Source organism: Trichosurus vulpecula, chromosome 9 (genome assembly GCF_011100635.1).
Source record: "Trichosurus vulpecula isolate mTriVul1 chromosome 9, mTriVul1.pri, whole genome shotgun sequence".
NCBI classification, from domain to species: Eukaryota; Metazoa; Chordata; class Mammalia; order Diprotodontia; family Phalangeridae; genus Trichosurus; species Trichosurus vulpecula.
Window position 1 is genome coordinate 64837898 of NC_050581.1, and position 16924 is coordinate 64854821.

The 16924-nt window shown below is 37.7% G+C and overlaps 1 protein-coding gene across 1 annotated transcript in view; it reads left to right on the top strand.

Annotated features, from left to right (window-relative positions):
• KIF27 (kinesin family member 27) overlaps nt 1–16924 on the top strand; it is a 131852-nt gene that overhangs the window by 31069 nt on the left and 83859 nt on the right. Inside the window, exons 3-4 of the mRNA XM_036738847.1 lie at nt 10026–11002; nt 14804–14947. Of these exons, the coding sequence (XP_036594742.1) occupies nt 10026–11002; nt 14804–14947 (1121 nt within the window). The remainder of the gene's footprint in view (nt 1–10025; nt 11003–14803; nt 14948–16924) is intronic.

A 16924-nucleotide genomic window follows, 5' to 3' on the forward strand; every position in this document is an offset into this window, starting at 1 on the left:
TTCTCCCTCTCTCAATATATTCTCTCTCATCCCTTAATTTTATTTTATTTTTTTTGGATGTCATCCCTTCATATTCAACTTACCCTGTGCCCTCTGTTTATGTGTATGTGTGTATATATATATATATATATATATATATGCATATATGTATATGTATATGTATGTGTATGTATGTATATTCCCTTCAGCTACCCTAATACTGAGGTCTCATGAATCATACATATCATCTTTCCATGTAGGAATGTAAACAAAACAGTTCGACTTTAGTAAGTCCCTTATGATTTCTCTTTCTTGTTTACCTTTTCATGCTTCTCTTGATTCTTGTGTTTGAAAGTCAGATTTTCTATTCAGCTCTAGCCTTTTCACTGAGAAAGCTTGAAAGTCCTCTATTTTATTGAAAGTCCATATTTTGCCTTTGGAGCATGATACTCAGTTTTGCTGGGTAGGTGATTCTTGGTTTTAATCCTAGCTCCATTGACCTCCGGAATATCATATTCCAAGCCCTTTGATGCCTTAATGTCGAAGCTGATAGATCTTGTGTTATCCTGATTGTCTTTCCACAATACTTAAATTGTTTTTTTCTGGCTGCTTGCAGTATTTTCTCCTTGATCTGGGAGCTCTGGAATTTGGCAACAATGTTCCTAGGAGTCTTCTTTTTGGGATCTTTTGGATCAGGAAGTGATTGGTGGACTCTTTCAATTTCTGTTTTACCCTCTGTCTCTACTCTCAGGGCAGTTCTCCTTGATAATTTCTTGAAAGATGATATCTAGGCTCTTTTTTTGATCATGGCTTTCAGGTAGTCCACTAATTTTTAAATTATCTCTCTTGCATTTATTTTCCAGGTCAGTTGTTTTTCTAATGAGATATTTCACATTGTCTTCCACTTTTTCATTCCTTTGGTTCTGCTTTATAATATCTTGATTTCTCATAAAGTCACTAGCTTCTACTTGCTCCAGTCTAATTTTTAAGGTAGTATTTTCTTCCGTGGTCTTTTGGATCTCCTTTTCCATTTGGCTAATTCTGCTTTTTAAGGCATTCTTCTCCTCGTTGGCTTTTTGGAGCTCCTTTGCCATTTGAGTTTAGTCTATTTTTTAAGGTGTTATTTTCTTCAGTATTTTTTGGAGTCTCCTTTAGCAAGTCATTGACTTGTTTTTCATGGTTTTGTTGCATCACTCTCATTTCTCTTCCCAATTTTTCCTCTACTTCTCTAACTTGCTTTTCCAAGTCCCTTTTCGAGCTCTTCCATGGCCTGAGACCAGTTCATGTTTTTCTTGGAAGCTTTTGATGTAGGCTCTTTGACTTTGTTGACTTCTTCGGGCTGTATGTTTTGGTCTTCTTTGTCACCAAAGAAAGATTCCAAAGTCTGAGTTTGAATCTGAGACTTTTCGCTGCCTGTTCATGTTCCCAGCCAACTACTTGACCCTTGAGCTTTTTGTTGGGGTATAACTTCTTGTAGAGTAGAGAGTAGTTTGTCCGAAGCTTGAGGGGCTGCGCTGTTGTTTTCAGAGCTTTTTCTACACAGCAAGCTCTGTAACACCAGTGTCCTCCTCCTCCACGAACCACCAACCCGGACTGCCACTCTGATCTGAGCAGACTCTGCACTTCTGCTGTAATCCGCCACTTAATTCCTCCCACAAGGTGGGCCTGGGGCTGGAAGCAATTGCAGCTGTAGGTCTGTAGCTGCATCACCTCTGCTGCCCTTGGGGCTGTGGCTGAACTGTGGACTCCTTTCATTCTGTCCCAGCAGCTTTTCCCACTAACCTTCTCTGTTGTCTTTGGTGTTTGTGGGTTAAGAAGTCTGGTAACTGCCACAGCTCACTGATTCAGGGCACTAGGGTCTGTTCCGCCCGGCTCCCGGTCTGGTTGGTACGGGTGCAGCCCACGCAGGGCTCTGCTCTGCTTCTCTCCCAGCTCCGTGCAATAGACCTTACCCAATGACCATCCAGGCTGTCCTGGGCTTGAGCCCTGCTTCCCTCTGCTATTTCGTAGGTTCTGCAGTTCTAGAATTTGTTCAGAGCCATTTTTATAGGCTTTTGGATGATCCTGGGGGAGAGCTTTAGGCATGTCCCTGCTTTCCAACCACTACTTTGACTCCGCCCCCCTCAATTTTTTTTGAAATGTCTTATTTACTGTGTCTAAGCAATTTGTTATATATAGTTCCACAGTAATATCACTTCTGTCTCTCTTTCTTTCTCTCTTGTCCAAGTGCCAGTTTTCATAGTGGTATATATTCATCTGTTCTGGTTGAGTACCATTCCACCAAGTTTGTGAGGTAGCTAAGAAGTTGCTTTTATCTCCTTATATTAGAATTTCAAGTTTACTTTGTTTACTACCTATACTTTGTGCTTTGGAACATAAAACCCTAAGTTTGCAAGAATTATTCTTTTTGGTTGTAATTTCCAATCCATAACTGAATTACCACCTTTGTTTTTCTTTTTCTCCTATTCCATTGTGTCTACCTAGGTATCCATTTTTACAGCTTTATGTGGTTATTTTTCTCTCTGACCATTTTCCAGTTTAAAACTCTTTCTTAGATTGGAGTCTTCTGCCAACCATATTCTTCTAGAACTTTGGATATATTCAGTCCTTTCCCTGGAATTCATCGTAAAAATATTGTAAATTATAATCCAGAAAATAATGTTTTTCTTTAATACATTCTATCTCACTTGCTGTTTACTTCCCATTTACTCCTTTGAAGCCATGACCTGAAGAGAAGAAAGTGGAAGAAGAAAACACCACCTCTGTCCCCAAGCCCTTTAGCATCTTATACAGACTATTTTAAAGTTATACGTTTTAGATTATATTCTTGACCAAGGGCCTGATTCCTGTATTCTTATAGGAATAACTACAACTAGCATATTTAATGAAGTACAAGCGGCATCTGTACAGCATTAGATTTTCTAAAATGTTCATACTAATAGGGCAACATAGTTACTTAGTTGCTACTCGGAGCGATACCCTAACATGGTATACCTCACAGAATTCTTATCTCTGGTAAATTCCTTCATTATTTCTATTTGTAAAAAAGAGTCTAAAGGAACACTTTCACCATAGTCATGGAATTTGGAAGGTTTTTGTAGGGAACATAGGCCTGCTACTTAATGACTTTTTGAGGTATTGATCTAGGGATTTCTGTGGTCATGCTTTTTTTCCATTAGAGATATCTCAGTATCAAAATTAGACTTAGAGTTCAAATTGATTCTTCTTGTGACTTTCAAGAACAATTTTTTTGTTTTCTTGAATTGCAGTCTGATCAACTCCACGCAGCTTCACTTTGTACTCCCTGATTTTATAGAGGAAACAATTGCAGTTTAAAAATGTATGAATCAGCCTCATTTGCAATGAATTTTGAATTCTTTGATCCCTTAACCATATTATTGTTTTACATTGTCCAAACACCTCAAAGCTTTGAGATGAATATTGGCCAAGCTCAAAGGCTCTCAGCACTGAGTTTGATACTGAGACATCAAGCTTTTTCATCTTAGCTACAAGCCTAATTTTTTTTTTTTTGCTTTTTATAATAGTAAATACTGTTACAAGAACCTGCATTTTTCCTTTTTATCGGTCATTTTCAAGGATTAAGCATAATAGGAGAATGATTTTTAAACAATGAGAACCATTCCTTCCTAAAAGTCTTACCCTGATGCCTGATTGTGGCATGGAGGTAATTTTGTGTTTTCAAAGACTATACAAGCAGATTCCAAGTTTTGATAAGTTCTCCAAGTTGCAGAGGCTTTGACTATTGTCTCCAAAGCTTACTAAGTGTATCTAAGGACCATTGGCCTAGCTGAATATGGAGAACCCTATCACAATATGTTTATCTGTAGAAGATGAATTCTTTGAGACTGAGGAAAACATAAAGCGTCCCTCAGGCCTGTGTGGCCCTCTGATGCTTCCACAGTAGTGTGGCAGAATAGAGAAAAAGGGGGCAGAGGGTAGTAGGAATTGGAATTGGTAGACCATCTATAAACATCATCTTAATAGCTGGTACTCTAAGAGATCTGTGTCCATTGGCCAGTGAGTTGACATACTATTGAATAAATGAATGAAAAAGCCTTTATTAATGTTTACTAAGTGTCAGGCATCATACTATACACCAAAGGCACTAATACCAACAAGCTAGAAATAATCCCTGCCCTTTAAGAGTACATATTTTAATAGACGAAGACCACACATATAGGAGTGTTTTGGACAGAGAAGACTCAGTGAATGGTAATTGGATTTACAGGCTGATCAGTGGGCCTCATGTGAAGCATCGTGGCATAAGTGGCATGGTGGGATGTGAGACTAGGCAAGATGAGATGAAAAGTCTAGAATCACAAGGTGGGGGTGACCTGCAGTTCTAGACAGAGATGGAGGCTCTAGTGCAAGTGGCACTGCATGGAGACATCTAAGGTGGCTTGTGGACCTGAAACTGGGCAAAATGGAAGTTTACCAACCAGAGCCAAAGACTCAAGACTAGGACTTTCAGTTCTGAATACAATTAATGTGCCAGTTCTTTCTGTTAGAATAAGGAAACCACATGAATATTGATATTTTCATAACTTATAAAGGCAAAAGGTAAAAGAATACTATAGCTAATTGGAAGGGCAGTTTACTGTTTTTCCTTGGAGGGAAAACATGTTTTTTATACCTGAAAGCAATAAGAAATATTTTGTGGAGGGACCAAGAGGTCATCTTGATCAGTGTTTGTGTTGACCATAAGCAAAAAGATTACCATGGAGATAATTTAATTATAATGTATGTGCCAGTATCTGTGGTAGATGATAAAGAATTAGAAAACTTGATAAATAACTTGATGAGATCCTCCAAACTATGTCAGTTTTCTCTTAGAATTTTAGGGTATCGAAGAGGATGCTGAGAAATGTTGGAAAAACATGGTTCAGGATTTTAAGACAAAAAAATAGCAGAATACTCAAGACATCTCATGTCTATATATCAAACATTTTCTTCAAGAAAAGAATCAAAAGCTACTGGATTTAGCAAGCATAGTACAGTATCACAAAAAATTAATTTGGCTCTAAATAGATAGGAATTGACTAATAATTAATGGGAGAGTCATTTCCAAATTTGCTTCCCTGTGTAATCCAGAACATAATCTAGTTTGAGGAAATGTTAAAATCAACAACATAGAAGAAAAGATAAATATAAGATGAAGATATAGCATGCAGTAATAATAGATCTAACTTGACAGTCTATTGATACTGAAAAATCTGAGGTAGATAAAGAAGACACAGATGGAAGAGCATAGCCATTTCATTAGAATTTTTAGTTGGTGTTAAATCATTTGTCAAAATAAAGGGGCCCGCAGATCCTCTCAGCAAGTGGAAAATGTGGAAGCCAAGGGCCTGCTTTGTTTAGAATAGAAATTCATTTGTAAAAATCTTCTGAAGGATAATATTGAAAGATAATAATACAGCCAGCATTCTCAAAGTGCTTCAAGGTTGGCAAAGTACTTTGCTTATGTCACCTCGTTTTATCCTCACAACAACTCTGGGAGGTGAATGCTGTTATTGTCCCCATTTTACAGTGGGGAAAATAGAGGCAGAATGACTTGATTGCATAGCCAGTTAAGTATGTGAGGGCAGGATTGGAACTTAGATCTTCCTGAGCCTAGGCTTTGTCCAGTATGCCACCCCACTGCCAGCAGAGGAAAAAATAAGTGCAGAAAGTTTGATGTGAGAAGAGGGAAGCCATATTAGCCTCAGATTATTTTAAAGCTAAAAGGAAGGCAACAATGAAAAACTGAACAGATACGGTGACATTGGTGTGACAAGCTGTTTTCACCATTGACAATAGTTGAATCGCTATCTTTGGACTTGGACATCTCACTTCTTCTCTATATAAAGGAAATGAAAATGGCACCACAGGATTCATTAATCATTCAACAAACACTTGCTAAGTGTCCACACTGCGCTAAGTGCTGGGAATACAGATGTGAAATGAAATAGCCCTTTCTGTCATCCTGTGGGGGCAGGACCTGGGATGGGAGTGGAAGGGTGGTGCAACTGCTGTAGAAATGAGTAAATGCAAACTAAATACAAAGGAATTTTGGGTGAGGGAGAAGGTCCTAATACCTCAAGAGATCAGGAAGAGGCTTATCTGTGAAGTGGCACTTGGACTAAGACATGAAGGGAGCTTGGGATTACAGGAGGCAAGGAGTAGGTAGGAGTCCGTTCCTGCTCTAAGTACAAAGTCTGGAGGCACAAGATAGAATACTATGGATGGGCAACAGCAAGGAAACCATTATAGCAAGAACATAAAGCACGTAGGGGGAGTAATAGAAAATCAGCCTGGAAAGGTAGATGGGAGCCAGATTGTGAATGGTTTTTAGTGCCAAATACAGGAGTTTTATCCTAGAAGTAATAGGGAGTCATTGAAACTTCTTAAGTGTGGAAATGACACAGTTTTTGATGGCTGATAGAAGAAGATGGATTGAAGAGGGGAAAGGTTTTGAGTAGGGAAAGCAATGAGGATATTGCAGTAGTCTAGAGGAAAGGTGAGGAAGGATACCCACAGAGGTGGGGGTGGGACATAGAATTTCCAGCAAAGAAAACAAAGAGTGGACAGATGGGTAGGAGGAGAACCAGAAAAGAGCATTGTTATGAAAACCCAGGTACATGATTGAATGAATGATACTCTGAAAGGTGTAGAGAATATAAGAACTTACTGTGTTTATTGTTTGTGGATGTACAAAAAGAGCTTTGACTGAGTAGAACAAATGCAGCCCTAAAGGCTTTCATTCAATAAGGTATCTTCCGTGCATACGTAGGACCATACAAGGTTCTTTGATATATTTAACAACAAAGATTACTTTGTTCTGTGATACTCTGATTATCAATATTAGGCAAAGCATAAAACAAGGAGAAGTTATGTTCATCAGACTTGTTCACCCTTGGTCATGGAAGATGTCTAGCTTACAACTCAAATGGAAAAGAGTTCCCCTTAGACGGTGAGGCTTATGTTCACAGATAACGTTGTGTTGATTTATCAAGCCTCCTAAATCAGCTTCACATCTCAAAAGAGTTCAGCCTAACGATCCATGTAGGAAAAGCCAAGTGAATTAAGAACACCCATTTTCCAGGTTATGATATGTAATTAGATGGACTGCCCATTAAGTTAGTCTATTTTAGTATATATTTCTTGGGCAGGCATGGCAGATGGACTATGAGCTATGCCTAGAATTGAGTAGGATAGGAGGAAGGCAATGGTTTGGATTTCATTTGGGAGATTGTGTAGTGTGTTCAACAAATGCAGACTGCTTCCTGAAACAAAAAACTCATTGTTTTTAATACCATTATTCTCTCAATCTGATATCCTACAGCTGAAAATCATAGAATATAACAAATGTTCAGAAAATCAAATTTGTGGGTGACCCAAAGGGCAGAGACACGTGGTGGGTGTAAATGGAATACGGCATATTATCAATGATGACTTGTGTGCAAAACGTGTCATAAAGCCTTATTATTCAGAAGAATTATGATTGGAAAAGGATATGGGCTGGTTATAGAGTTATGACTATATAGTTATATAGTGATCATGAGAGGTTACATAGTCCAAGTTCTTCCCTAGTACTGGGTGAATCTTTTTGCAGAGAAGATATGAGAGGACATGAACAAGAATTACACAGGATAAGAAAGTGTGAGGGCTTTAGCTAGAAGGACTATGTCTGAGATTTATGGGGGAGATTTGTACCTTAGTTAGGGCTATTTAAGTCAAATGAGGCTAAGAGCCAGGGAAAACGTTATCATCAAGCAGATATACATAAATTCACCGGTGGGCTGTCTCCTTGACTGCTGTATGTTTATAACGTGGATGTTAGTGACAGAGTACCTCCAGTGCAAATAGCCAGAAATTAAATACCTCTAATTTGAGATTTGCCTATACTGCATTACAATCCATAACATGTGCCACATGTAAAAGAACTGTGAGGCCCATGCCATATTTTGCTTCTAGGTCATGAAGGATCCACTTATCTCTGACACCACCTTGGTCTGTTATGGCAGGATATTTTAAGGGTTTCTTTTGAGATCTCTTTGAATGACCCACTGAAATTGTCTTGGAATGACTGGTACTGGCGCTGAAAATAAGTTAACATAACCCTGTACTGCGAGGTCACAGATACCAGTGATGTAGAGGGTTTTAGGTACGTAGTACTTAATTTTGGCTGCTGTAATATCACACAGTACAGTAGTCCCCAAATGGTCAGTATGGATTGATGGATCAATTTTTGGAGCCTAGGTGGAAACCATCAGTGTGTCTACTAGGTAGAGGGGAAGTGTGACTAGGAGCCATCCACTATCATGGCTTTTTTGTTGCTGTTGTTATTGAGTCATTTTTCAGCCGTGTCCGTGTCGGACTCTTTGTGAACTCATCTGAGATATTCTTGGCAAAGATACTGGAGTGGTTTGCCATTTCCTTCTCCAGCTCATTTTCTAGATGAGGAAACTGAGGCAAACAGGGTTAAGTGACTTGCCCAGGGTCACAAAGCTAGTAAGGGGTCTGAGGCCAGATTTGAACTCAGGAAGATGAGTCTTCCTGGCTCCATGCCTTGCACTCTATCCACTGTGTCACCTAGCTTCCAACCACTATCATGGCTACTTCCCTGCGTTGAAATAATACAAGAGTTATTATGGTGGAAACTTCTGTCTACCCAGTAGTTCATGGGCACTGTTGCCACTTGCTCATGGGTCCTATTATCAACCTACAGATTTTAGTTAAGTGAGTAAAAAGTGGCTCCTTTCCAAAAAAAGACTGGGGATCTGTGCTAGCATCAATTTATAAGCCTTAATATATCCAAATACATCCTTTTATCTGAATTTTTGTAACTTTTCTATGTAAGTTACAGCCAAAGTTCATTTAGTCATGTTTAGGGTATTTGAAAATGAAACAGTATTGCTTCTCCAGTAAGGCTCTATACCAATCATTGTGTGAAGCTAACAGTCATACGGTACATTCAGCCCTTGAAGGCTATCCTAGCAGAGATTACAAGCTCTGGAATGTTTACCCAATAACTGAGATTGATATAGTGTCTTGCAAGGTTTGCAAAACTGTTTATTATCTTATTTGCATCTCACAACAACTCTGAGCCAGGTTATTTAAGTATTATCTTCTTTTTACAGATGAGGAAATTGAGGTACAGAGATGTTAAATGTCTTGCCCAGAGTCATACAGATAGTATCAGGATTTTAACCCAGGTCTTTCGGTCTCCAGGTGTGAAACCTTATCCTTTCTGCCACATTACCTCTCCAACTAGAAAGGCTTTGTTATCCAAGGACTAGGACTAGATAAACTTGGATAGACTGACCACCAGAAGGTTGACCAGGAGGTAATGCCTTTTTTTTCTGGCTGTAGCAACTCTTGAAGACATCTACTGATGATGTATGTCAGGGTTTCTAGTCTACAGTGGAGGAGGGAATACCACCATTGATGAGACTGCATATCTTTGAAATATGTTAGTGTTGATTACCACTAAAAGTTGATTTGTATTTTTCACTTAAGGAACTGAAGAGGTTTTCTAAAACTTCACTTTTACTGTGCATTTCATATTGAATAAAGGTGGAATCCCCTTTTATTATTTAAAAATTGTTAATCTTGTTAGAAAATTAATAGGATATAAGATGCCAGTAACAATTTTGCCACATTTAGCTACAATAGATATACAAAGGCTTATAACAAAAAATAATAATGTACTCTGTAGTTAGTAACTGCTGTTAGAATGTTTTTAACTTCCGTGTTTAAAATTGTAATTGTAACCATGCATTTAGAATGGGTGCATTTAATTTTGTAAAGTTTAAATTTTTGTCCTTTTAAAACACATCTTGTTTTTTTCCCCTCAAATGTCAAACTTTGCTAATTATAAGCTATTCCTATAATGCTTTAAAAGTGTTCCCAATTTTTCTTATGGCAAGTACCTATGTTGGATGGGTAGTCTTACGAAATTTAGGACTATTGTTCAGTAATAAAATTTATAATGAATCTTTACTGAAAACTAGTGGTTCTTAAAATTGTTTTACTTTTTAAAGTGATTGTTGGTGCCAAGGAATGTTCAGTGGAGAATGCAGATGAAGTGATGAGTCTTTTGGAAATGGGTAATGCAGCTCGTCATACAGGTACTACGCAAATGAATGAGCACTCTAGTCGATCTCATGCTGTTTTCACAATCAGCATTAGCCAACAGGATTTTACACCATGTCGGAAAGGTATGGAAATGGCTCAAGATATATCTCAACAATCTGCTCGACAAATTGTTTCAAAATTCCATTTTGTGGACCTGGCTGGATCAGAAAGAGCAACTAAAACTGGGAATACAGGCGAACGATTCAAAGAATCCATTCAGATCAACAGTGGGTTACTGGCTTTAGGAAATGTAATAAGTGCTCTTGGAGACCCACGCAAGAAGGGTACACACATCCCATATAGGGATGCTAAAATTACTAGAATCCTAAAAGATTCTCTAGGAGGCAACGCCAAGACTGTTATGATAACATGTATTAGCCCATCATCCTCTGATTTTGATGAATCTTTAAATTCTCTCAAATATGCTAACCGAGCACGGAACATCAGAAATAAACCTGTTGTAAACTATAACCCTGACTGGGACAGGATGGATGAAATGGAGTTTGAGATAAAACTGCTTCGAGAAGCTTTGCAGAGTCAACAAGCCAGTGCCCCAAGCCAGGCTACCCAGCTATCCCAGGATGTGAACAAAGAAAAGAGTCGGATCCATTCTCTTGAAGAGCAAGTAGCCCAGCTTCAAGGAGAGTGTTTTGGCTACCAAAATTGTATTGAGGAGGCCTTCACATTCCTGGCTGACCTAAAAGACGTTGTTAACTTAACACAAAGTCAGCAACACAGATTACAAGAATGGTTCAACATGACCCAGGAGATGAAGAAGGACAATTCTAACCCATTCAAAAGTAACCAAGCAATTGGCCATGTCCAAGATGGACCACACCACATTACACTTCTCCAGCTGAAGAGGGAACTTAAAAAATGCCAGGTACTTAGATATAACCATAAAGACTAAATTGAAATGAAAAATTCTGAGAATATTTTAGAAAATTTTAGAGACTTTAACGGACCATGAGAAAATCTTACCAGTTTTTGTTTTCCTCTTTTTTCCCATCAACTCTTTCCCTTCCATTCTTCTCCTAATTCCTATTTTAACAATCTAATATGCAAAAAAAGTATTTTTTGTATTTATTTAAGAGTTTTATATACTTGGTGATTAGTTCGTAGGGCAATTAAGTGATGCATTTAAACATTTTTTATCTTGTAGTTAAAAATACCCCAGAATGAATTTTTTTTTAATTTGTGTGGCCCGGGACAAGTTATGTTCCCCCTCTCCCCTGGGACTAAGTGATCCTTTAAAGAAAAAAGATCCTTCACTCCTCAATTTTATATGTTATATATGTATATATAATATTATGTATGTATATATGTATATATGTATACACATATATACACACACGAATATATACATTATAGTAAAAAGTAAGGTAAGAAAATTTAGCATTTTTGCTAGATATAATTACACATGGTAGAGAAGGTAGCATTGTCTTAAAATAGGAGAGGCAGGATGACATTGTGGTAAGAGAGCTGGCCTAGAAGTCAGGAAGATGTGGGTTCAAGTCTTACCTGTTCCATGGATTGGCTCTGGGATCCTGGGCAAGTCCCTTCAGCTCTCAGTGCCCCAGGCAGCTCTACAAGACTATCAAGTTGTAGCAGAGGCTCCTGTTCATTAGAGGAATATTCTCACTGAGGGCTCCCTATACCCAAAAATAAAATCAGGTCCAGTCCCCACCTCAAGACAAAGAACCTTTTATACCTTTGCTTCTCAAACAAATTTGCAGCATTGTCTGCATCTTTAATATTAGTATTTATTTATTGCTATTGTTGTGGTAAATTCTGATTTACCCTGTAGCTATCACTTAGACTTTTTTGAACAGTAACATTATTGGCCCCAGGCCAGGGACCCAGGGAAAGTGAACCATCTCCATGGGCAGAAAGGGAAAGTAGAATTATCAGAGCACGGAAATGGTGAATTTGGGATATGCATGTGGATGAAGACTTTTTTTCCCTTTGAGCTCCCAAAATGACTGTAATCTAAAGTCCATAAAGTTCGTATCCAAGGGAGGAGTGACTTCCCCTTTCTACCTGTAGTTAAACTTGCTCTCCATCTACTGTTTGTACCTGGGATTTAGGAATAGTTGCAGATGAACTATGGCACCTTCCATTTTAGTAAAAATTTATTAACTCCTTCCCCTGCCCCCAGTGCCTAAAAAGTGCTGTCATGAGAGATCTATAAAAATTAGCTAAGTTAAAAAATCCTGTTTCCTCTTGGAATTCACAATGTAGTAGGAAGCCGTGACACAGAAACTTACAACTCAAAGCCAAAAGTATACCACCAGGGGCAGACACCAAGTGCTTTGTGAGGTCTAATTGGTGGTCGAATAGGATTGATGCTAATTGGGGGATTGGGAAAGATGTCATAGAAGAGCTGGATTTTAAGCTGGGCCTGAGTTACCTAAAGTTATTCTTTAGTTTTATGCAGGATACATCTCTTTGTTTCTCTCTTTTCTTTTTTCTTTTCCTTCTTATTCCTCCCTGTTTACTTTTCTGATACCTTTTAGATGTAACAAATTAGCACTCAGTTGAAAACATTGATGGACCTCCATCCTAAGGATTAATTACTAGAGTGGTAGCTTTGATGAAACCACTGGATACCTGGAGAGACTGTAGGGCAAGGTAAATGTTGGGAGAAGGAGAGAAGATAACAGCTGCCTTCTTACCTTGGGACTCAGAATCAGACACCAGGCAAAGGTTTACTTTTTCTATTGGGAAATTCATGTAGCTCCTGTGAGTTACCACCAAGGGAGCTGGGACTGGTTTCTCTCATGACAGTGATTTTCTTTTTATTTCTTAATTCTTCACATGCCTGATACTTATAACTTTGTTCAGGTATCATCGGATTTCTGACTTGAACTACCCTAAAACTTCCGTTTTCCTGCTGAGATGAGAATTTTAAAGGAAGTATGATTCCAGTAGGATTTTTATTGAAGAGATGATAGAGATTCAGACATTATTGATCAGAATGGCTTCTTTTAGAAATTAGCAGAACGTGTTGTAGCCTTTTAGTTTATTCTAGATTACTAAAATATCCTAATTGGAAAAAAGCTTGTGAGCTTAGTCTTTTTCTTTGCTATACCACGAAGGCATTTTGCCTGCATCTTTTTGGAAAATCAGGGAAATGTCTAAAGACATCCTCAAATGAAAGTTGCCTTTTAATGAATAATAAGTTAAACATAATATCAAATGTATATAGTATAGCATGAAAAATGGAAAAATATGTAGAACTGGAAGAGCCAATACATTAAACCCATTAATAAATAGGTGGAGGTGTTCAAACTGAGTTAAACCAGTAGCTTATATATTTAGGACTTTGTTCAATACTCTTTATTGTTAGTTTTCTATAAGACATACATAATATTTGTGAGTTTCAGAAATATATACGCTTCATCGTATAATGTAGTAGATGGAGCCCTGAACTTAAATCAGGAGATCTGGGTTCTACCACTTCCTCAGAAGCCTGCTGGCTCTGGGATCTCAAAGCCTTAGTTTCTTCTTCTGTAAGATGAGAATAATACACGCACTACCCACCTCACTTTAAAGTGCTGTATAAATTGCTTTGTTGTTGAAGCACTGAACATGTCCCTGTTAATGACCATCTCAGCAAACACTGTAGTAATTTTAATTTTAATATTAAGTCACTTTGTAATGAAATACCTTTTGACAGACTATTAACTTCTTGAAGACAGTGGATATTTCCTTTTTGTATCTATCTCTAACATCTCCCACAGTTCGTGGCACCTAATGAGTGCCTCATAAATGCTTGTTTAAATCAAATTGACCTCTATAGGTTAGGGGTTCTATTTTAAAATATTAAGGTAGATACTTGCCTGTGCATGGAAATACTATTCATGATAAAAATGACATGTGTATCATTATTTCACTTCCTGATATTATTCAGTGGATCATAGAATTTCAGAACTGGGACCTCGGCTTTTATCTAGTTTAACTCCTCCCTTATTTTACGTATCAGGAAACTGAAGCCTATAGAAGTAAAGTGATTATCGAAGAGACAAAGTTGCCTAAGTAGAAGACCTGGGGATAGAACGCCATGTGCTAATTCTTGGTACAGTGCCCTTTGTACTATACCATACTGCCTCTTGAAGAACTGTGTGTACACAAGAATTTTTACAGCTAGTATTTTAATGTGTCTGGATAACTTCTTATATAAAGAATTTTGATTGCGCATGCCTGCTTGTGAATTCTTGTAAAGTGAATAATTTATTTCATGTCTATAAGGTTTTTGCTTTAATATTAGTAGTCCCATTCACAAACAGGCATTGGGTTAATTCTTCTATTTAATTGCTAGGAAAAGGAATGTAGGGGAAAAAAAGTCCTTGAGATTTTTTAAACTTTTAACCCAAATTCTTTTTCAAGTTAAAAGTCACTGCCTCATTGCTCAGGATAATTTGATCTTGAATCTCTAGACTACAGCTCTAATGAACTGCCTTACTCTCACACCTTGTAGCAGGGTTACATATTTTAAAGTTTTTTAAGGATAGGGTAGAGAGTTGGGCAGGGTTTGTAGCCTGCAGGAAGAACTATTAGGAGGTTTTGAGGGTATTGATTGAAGGGTTGATCGTGGCCTCATGTTTAGGAGAGTTAGTCTTTTCTTATGAACTCCAATCTTTTTTTTTCACTGTGACTCTGTGTTTTAATTGCTTTCATCTAGTGTGCTTTAGCTGCTGATAAAGTGGTATTCAATCAGAAGGAACTGGAATTGAAGGAATTACAGCTTCAAATGCAGACGATGACGCAAGAAAACAAAGAACATTTGCTGTCTTTGAAAGAGGCACAAAAAGTGAATAGATTACAGGTATGACTTTATCATGCCAATTTAGTTGAAATAGAATATACACCTAAACTTGATGCTCATATTAGAAGATGACTCTAAGGATAACATAGCACGGTCTTAGGTTATTTCAACCTAATGTCTTTCATAACTATTACCTTCAGAAAAAAACTCAGGGTTTGAAGAATTCTAAACATAGAATCCTAGAAGATTCAAATGCCATAGTGGCTGAAATTGGGAGATTTTATTTTATTTTTTAAAGCTGGAACATTATTTTTTTAATGTTTCTTTAAAACCACAGGACCTACATTTTATACACATCCAATGATGGGATAGATTATGGTGGCCTCTCTTTGTGGTGTTTTGAATGCTTTTCTTCCAGGGTTTTGTACCATTAGATACAAAAATAACAATTCAGCCAGTCATTTTTCTTTTGTTTTCATATTTCTCTTCTTATTATATCTTATTTAACTCTTGTTTTGAAAATTCCTTTATTCCTGATTAAATATTTGTGCATTTGGACTAACCTTTCATGTCGGTGGTATTTGTGAAATATTTCTGGGGAAAGCAGCTCCTACCTCCTTCCTTTCCTGGTCTATGATTTTTGATGCCAGAAATTCCTTTAATAGGCTACAAAAACCTTTCATTTTACAAGTAGAAATATGATTTAACGTGCATGTACTCTTAGGAGAGATAGAGTATAAATGGCTGATATCAGATCCTTTTGTGAGAATTAGTTTTTAGAAGGAAGAGGAGGGAAAGACAAAGGTACTCCGTGTACAAGGGAGGGGGGAGAAAGGAGGGAGGAGGAGGAGGAAATGACGAGGAGGAGGAGAATGATGATGATGAGGAGGAGGGAGTAACTAGAAGAGGGGTGGCTTGGCATGGATTTCAGAAAGAGTAGGCGGAGGAAGGGGTGGGGGAATTTTAGCTTCAACACTATTAGGTCTTTGTCTTATGCCTAGCATAAATAGATAGTAGTTCGAATTTATTTTTGTAGTGATAATTGATATACATTGGTATACAATAGACATTCAGATTAAACAATGTTTTAAAATAATTGAAGGAAATGCTAAATTTTAATTTAAGATTAGTGATTTCAGTCAAAATTCATGGATACTTGAAATCTGTGTGTTGACCCCAAGTAACAGTTCCAGGTTAATAACCCCTGCTCTACAGTGTCTCTTTTGGAGATCTCATCAGTTTCTAAGGAACCAAGAATCATCTTTCTGTATAAGATGCCCCCATTTTTTTTTATCCAGCTCTATTCCTGAACTTTAGTTCCACATTCTCAGCTGCTTGCTGGATATCTCCTTCTGGATGTTTCATGGCTATTTCATACTCAGTATCTCTAAAACAATATTAATTATCTTCTTTTTTGAATGTGACCTTCTTCTGAATTTCCCTTTTTAGCTTGAGGCTACCACTATCTTCCCAGTCTCCTGGAGTTGCCCTTGATTTACCTTGTTCCCTTACCATCTCATATCTAGTTACCAAGTGTTATGTCTATATTGTGTCCAACTCACCTACTCATCACCCTTATTAATGCCCTCACTTCTTTTCCCTTGGATTTACTGTATTAACCTCCAACTGATCTCTCTACTTCCAGGCTTTCCCCTCTCTAATCAAACTTCTACTACTGCCTAAGTAAGCTTCCTAAGACACGGCTTTTACCATGTCATTCTTGTCCTCAAAAATCTTCAGTAGCTCCCGTTGCCTATAGGATTAAATAAAAAATTTTACCCTGGTATTTAAGGTCCTTTATGATGTGCTTCCATCTTACCTTTTCAGCTTTGCTTCATATTACTCTTCTTTGTAATCTCTGTGTTTCAGTCTAATTGGACCAGTTATAGGTACCTGACTCCCAAACTCTCAACTCCATTTCTTGCCTCTGTTCGTTCCACAAAGATCATTCCACTGCATACCTGGAATGTATTCAGACCCCCCCCCCCCCTTATTTCTGTCTCTAATAATGCTTGTTTTCCATCAAGACTCAATTCA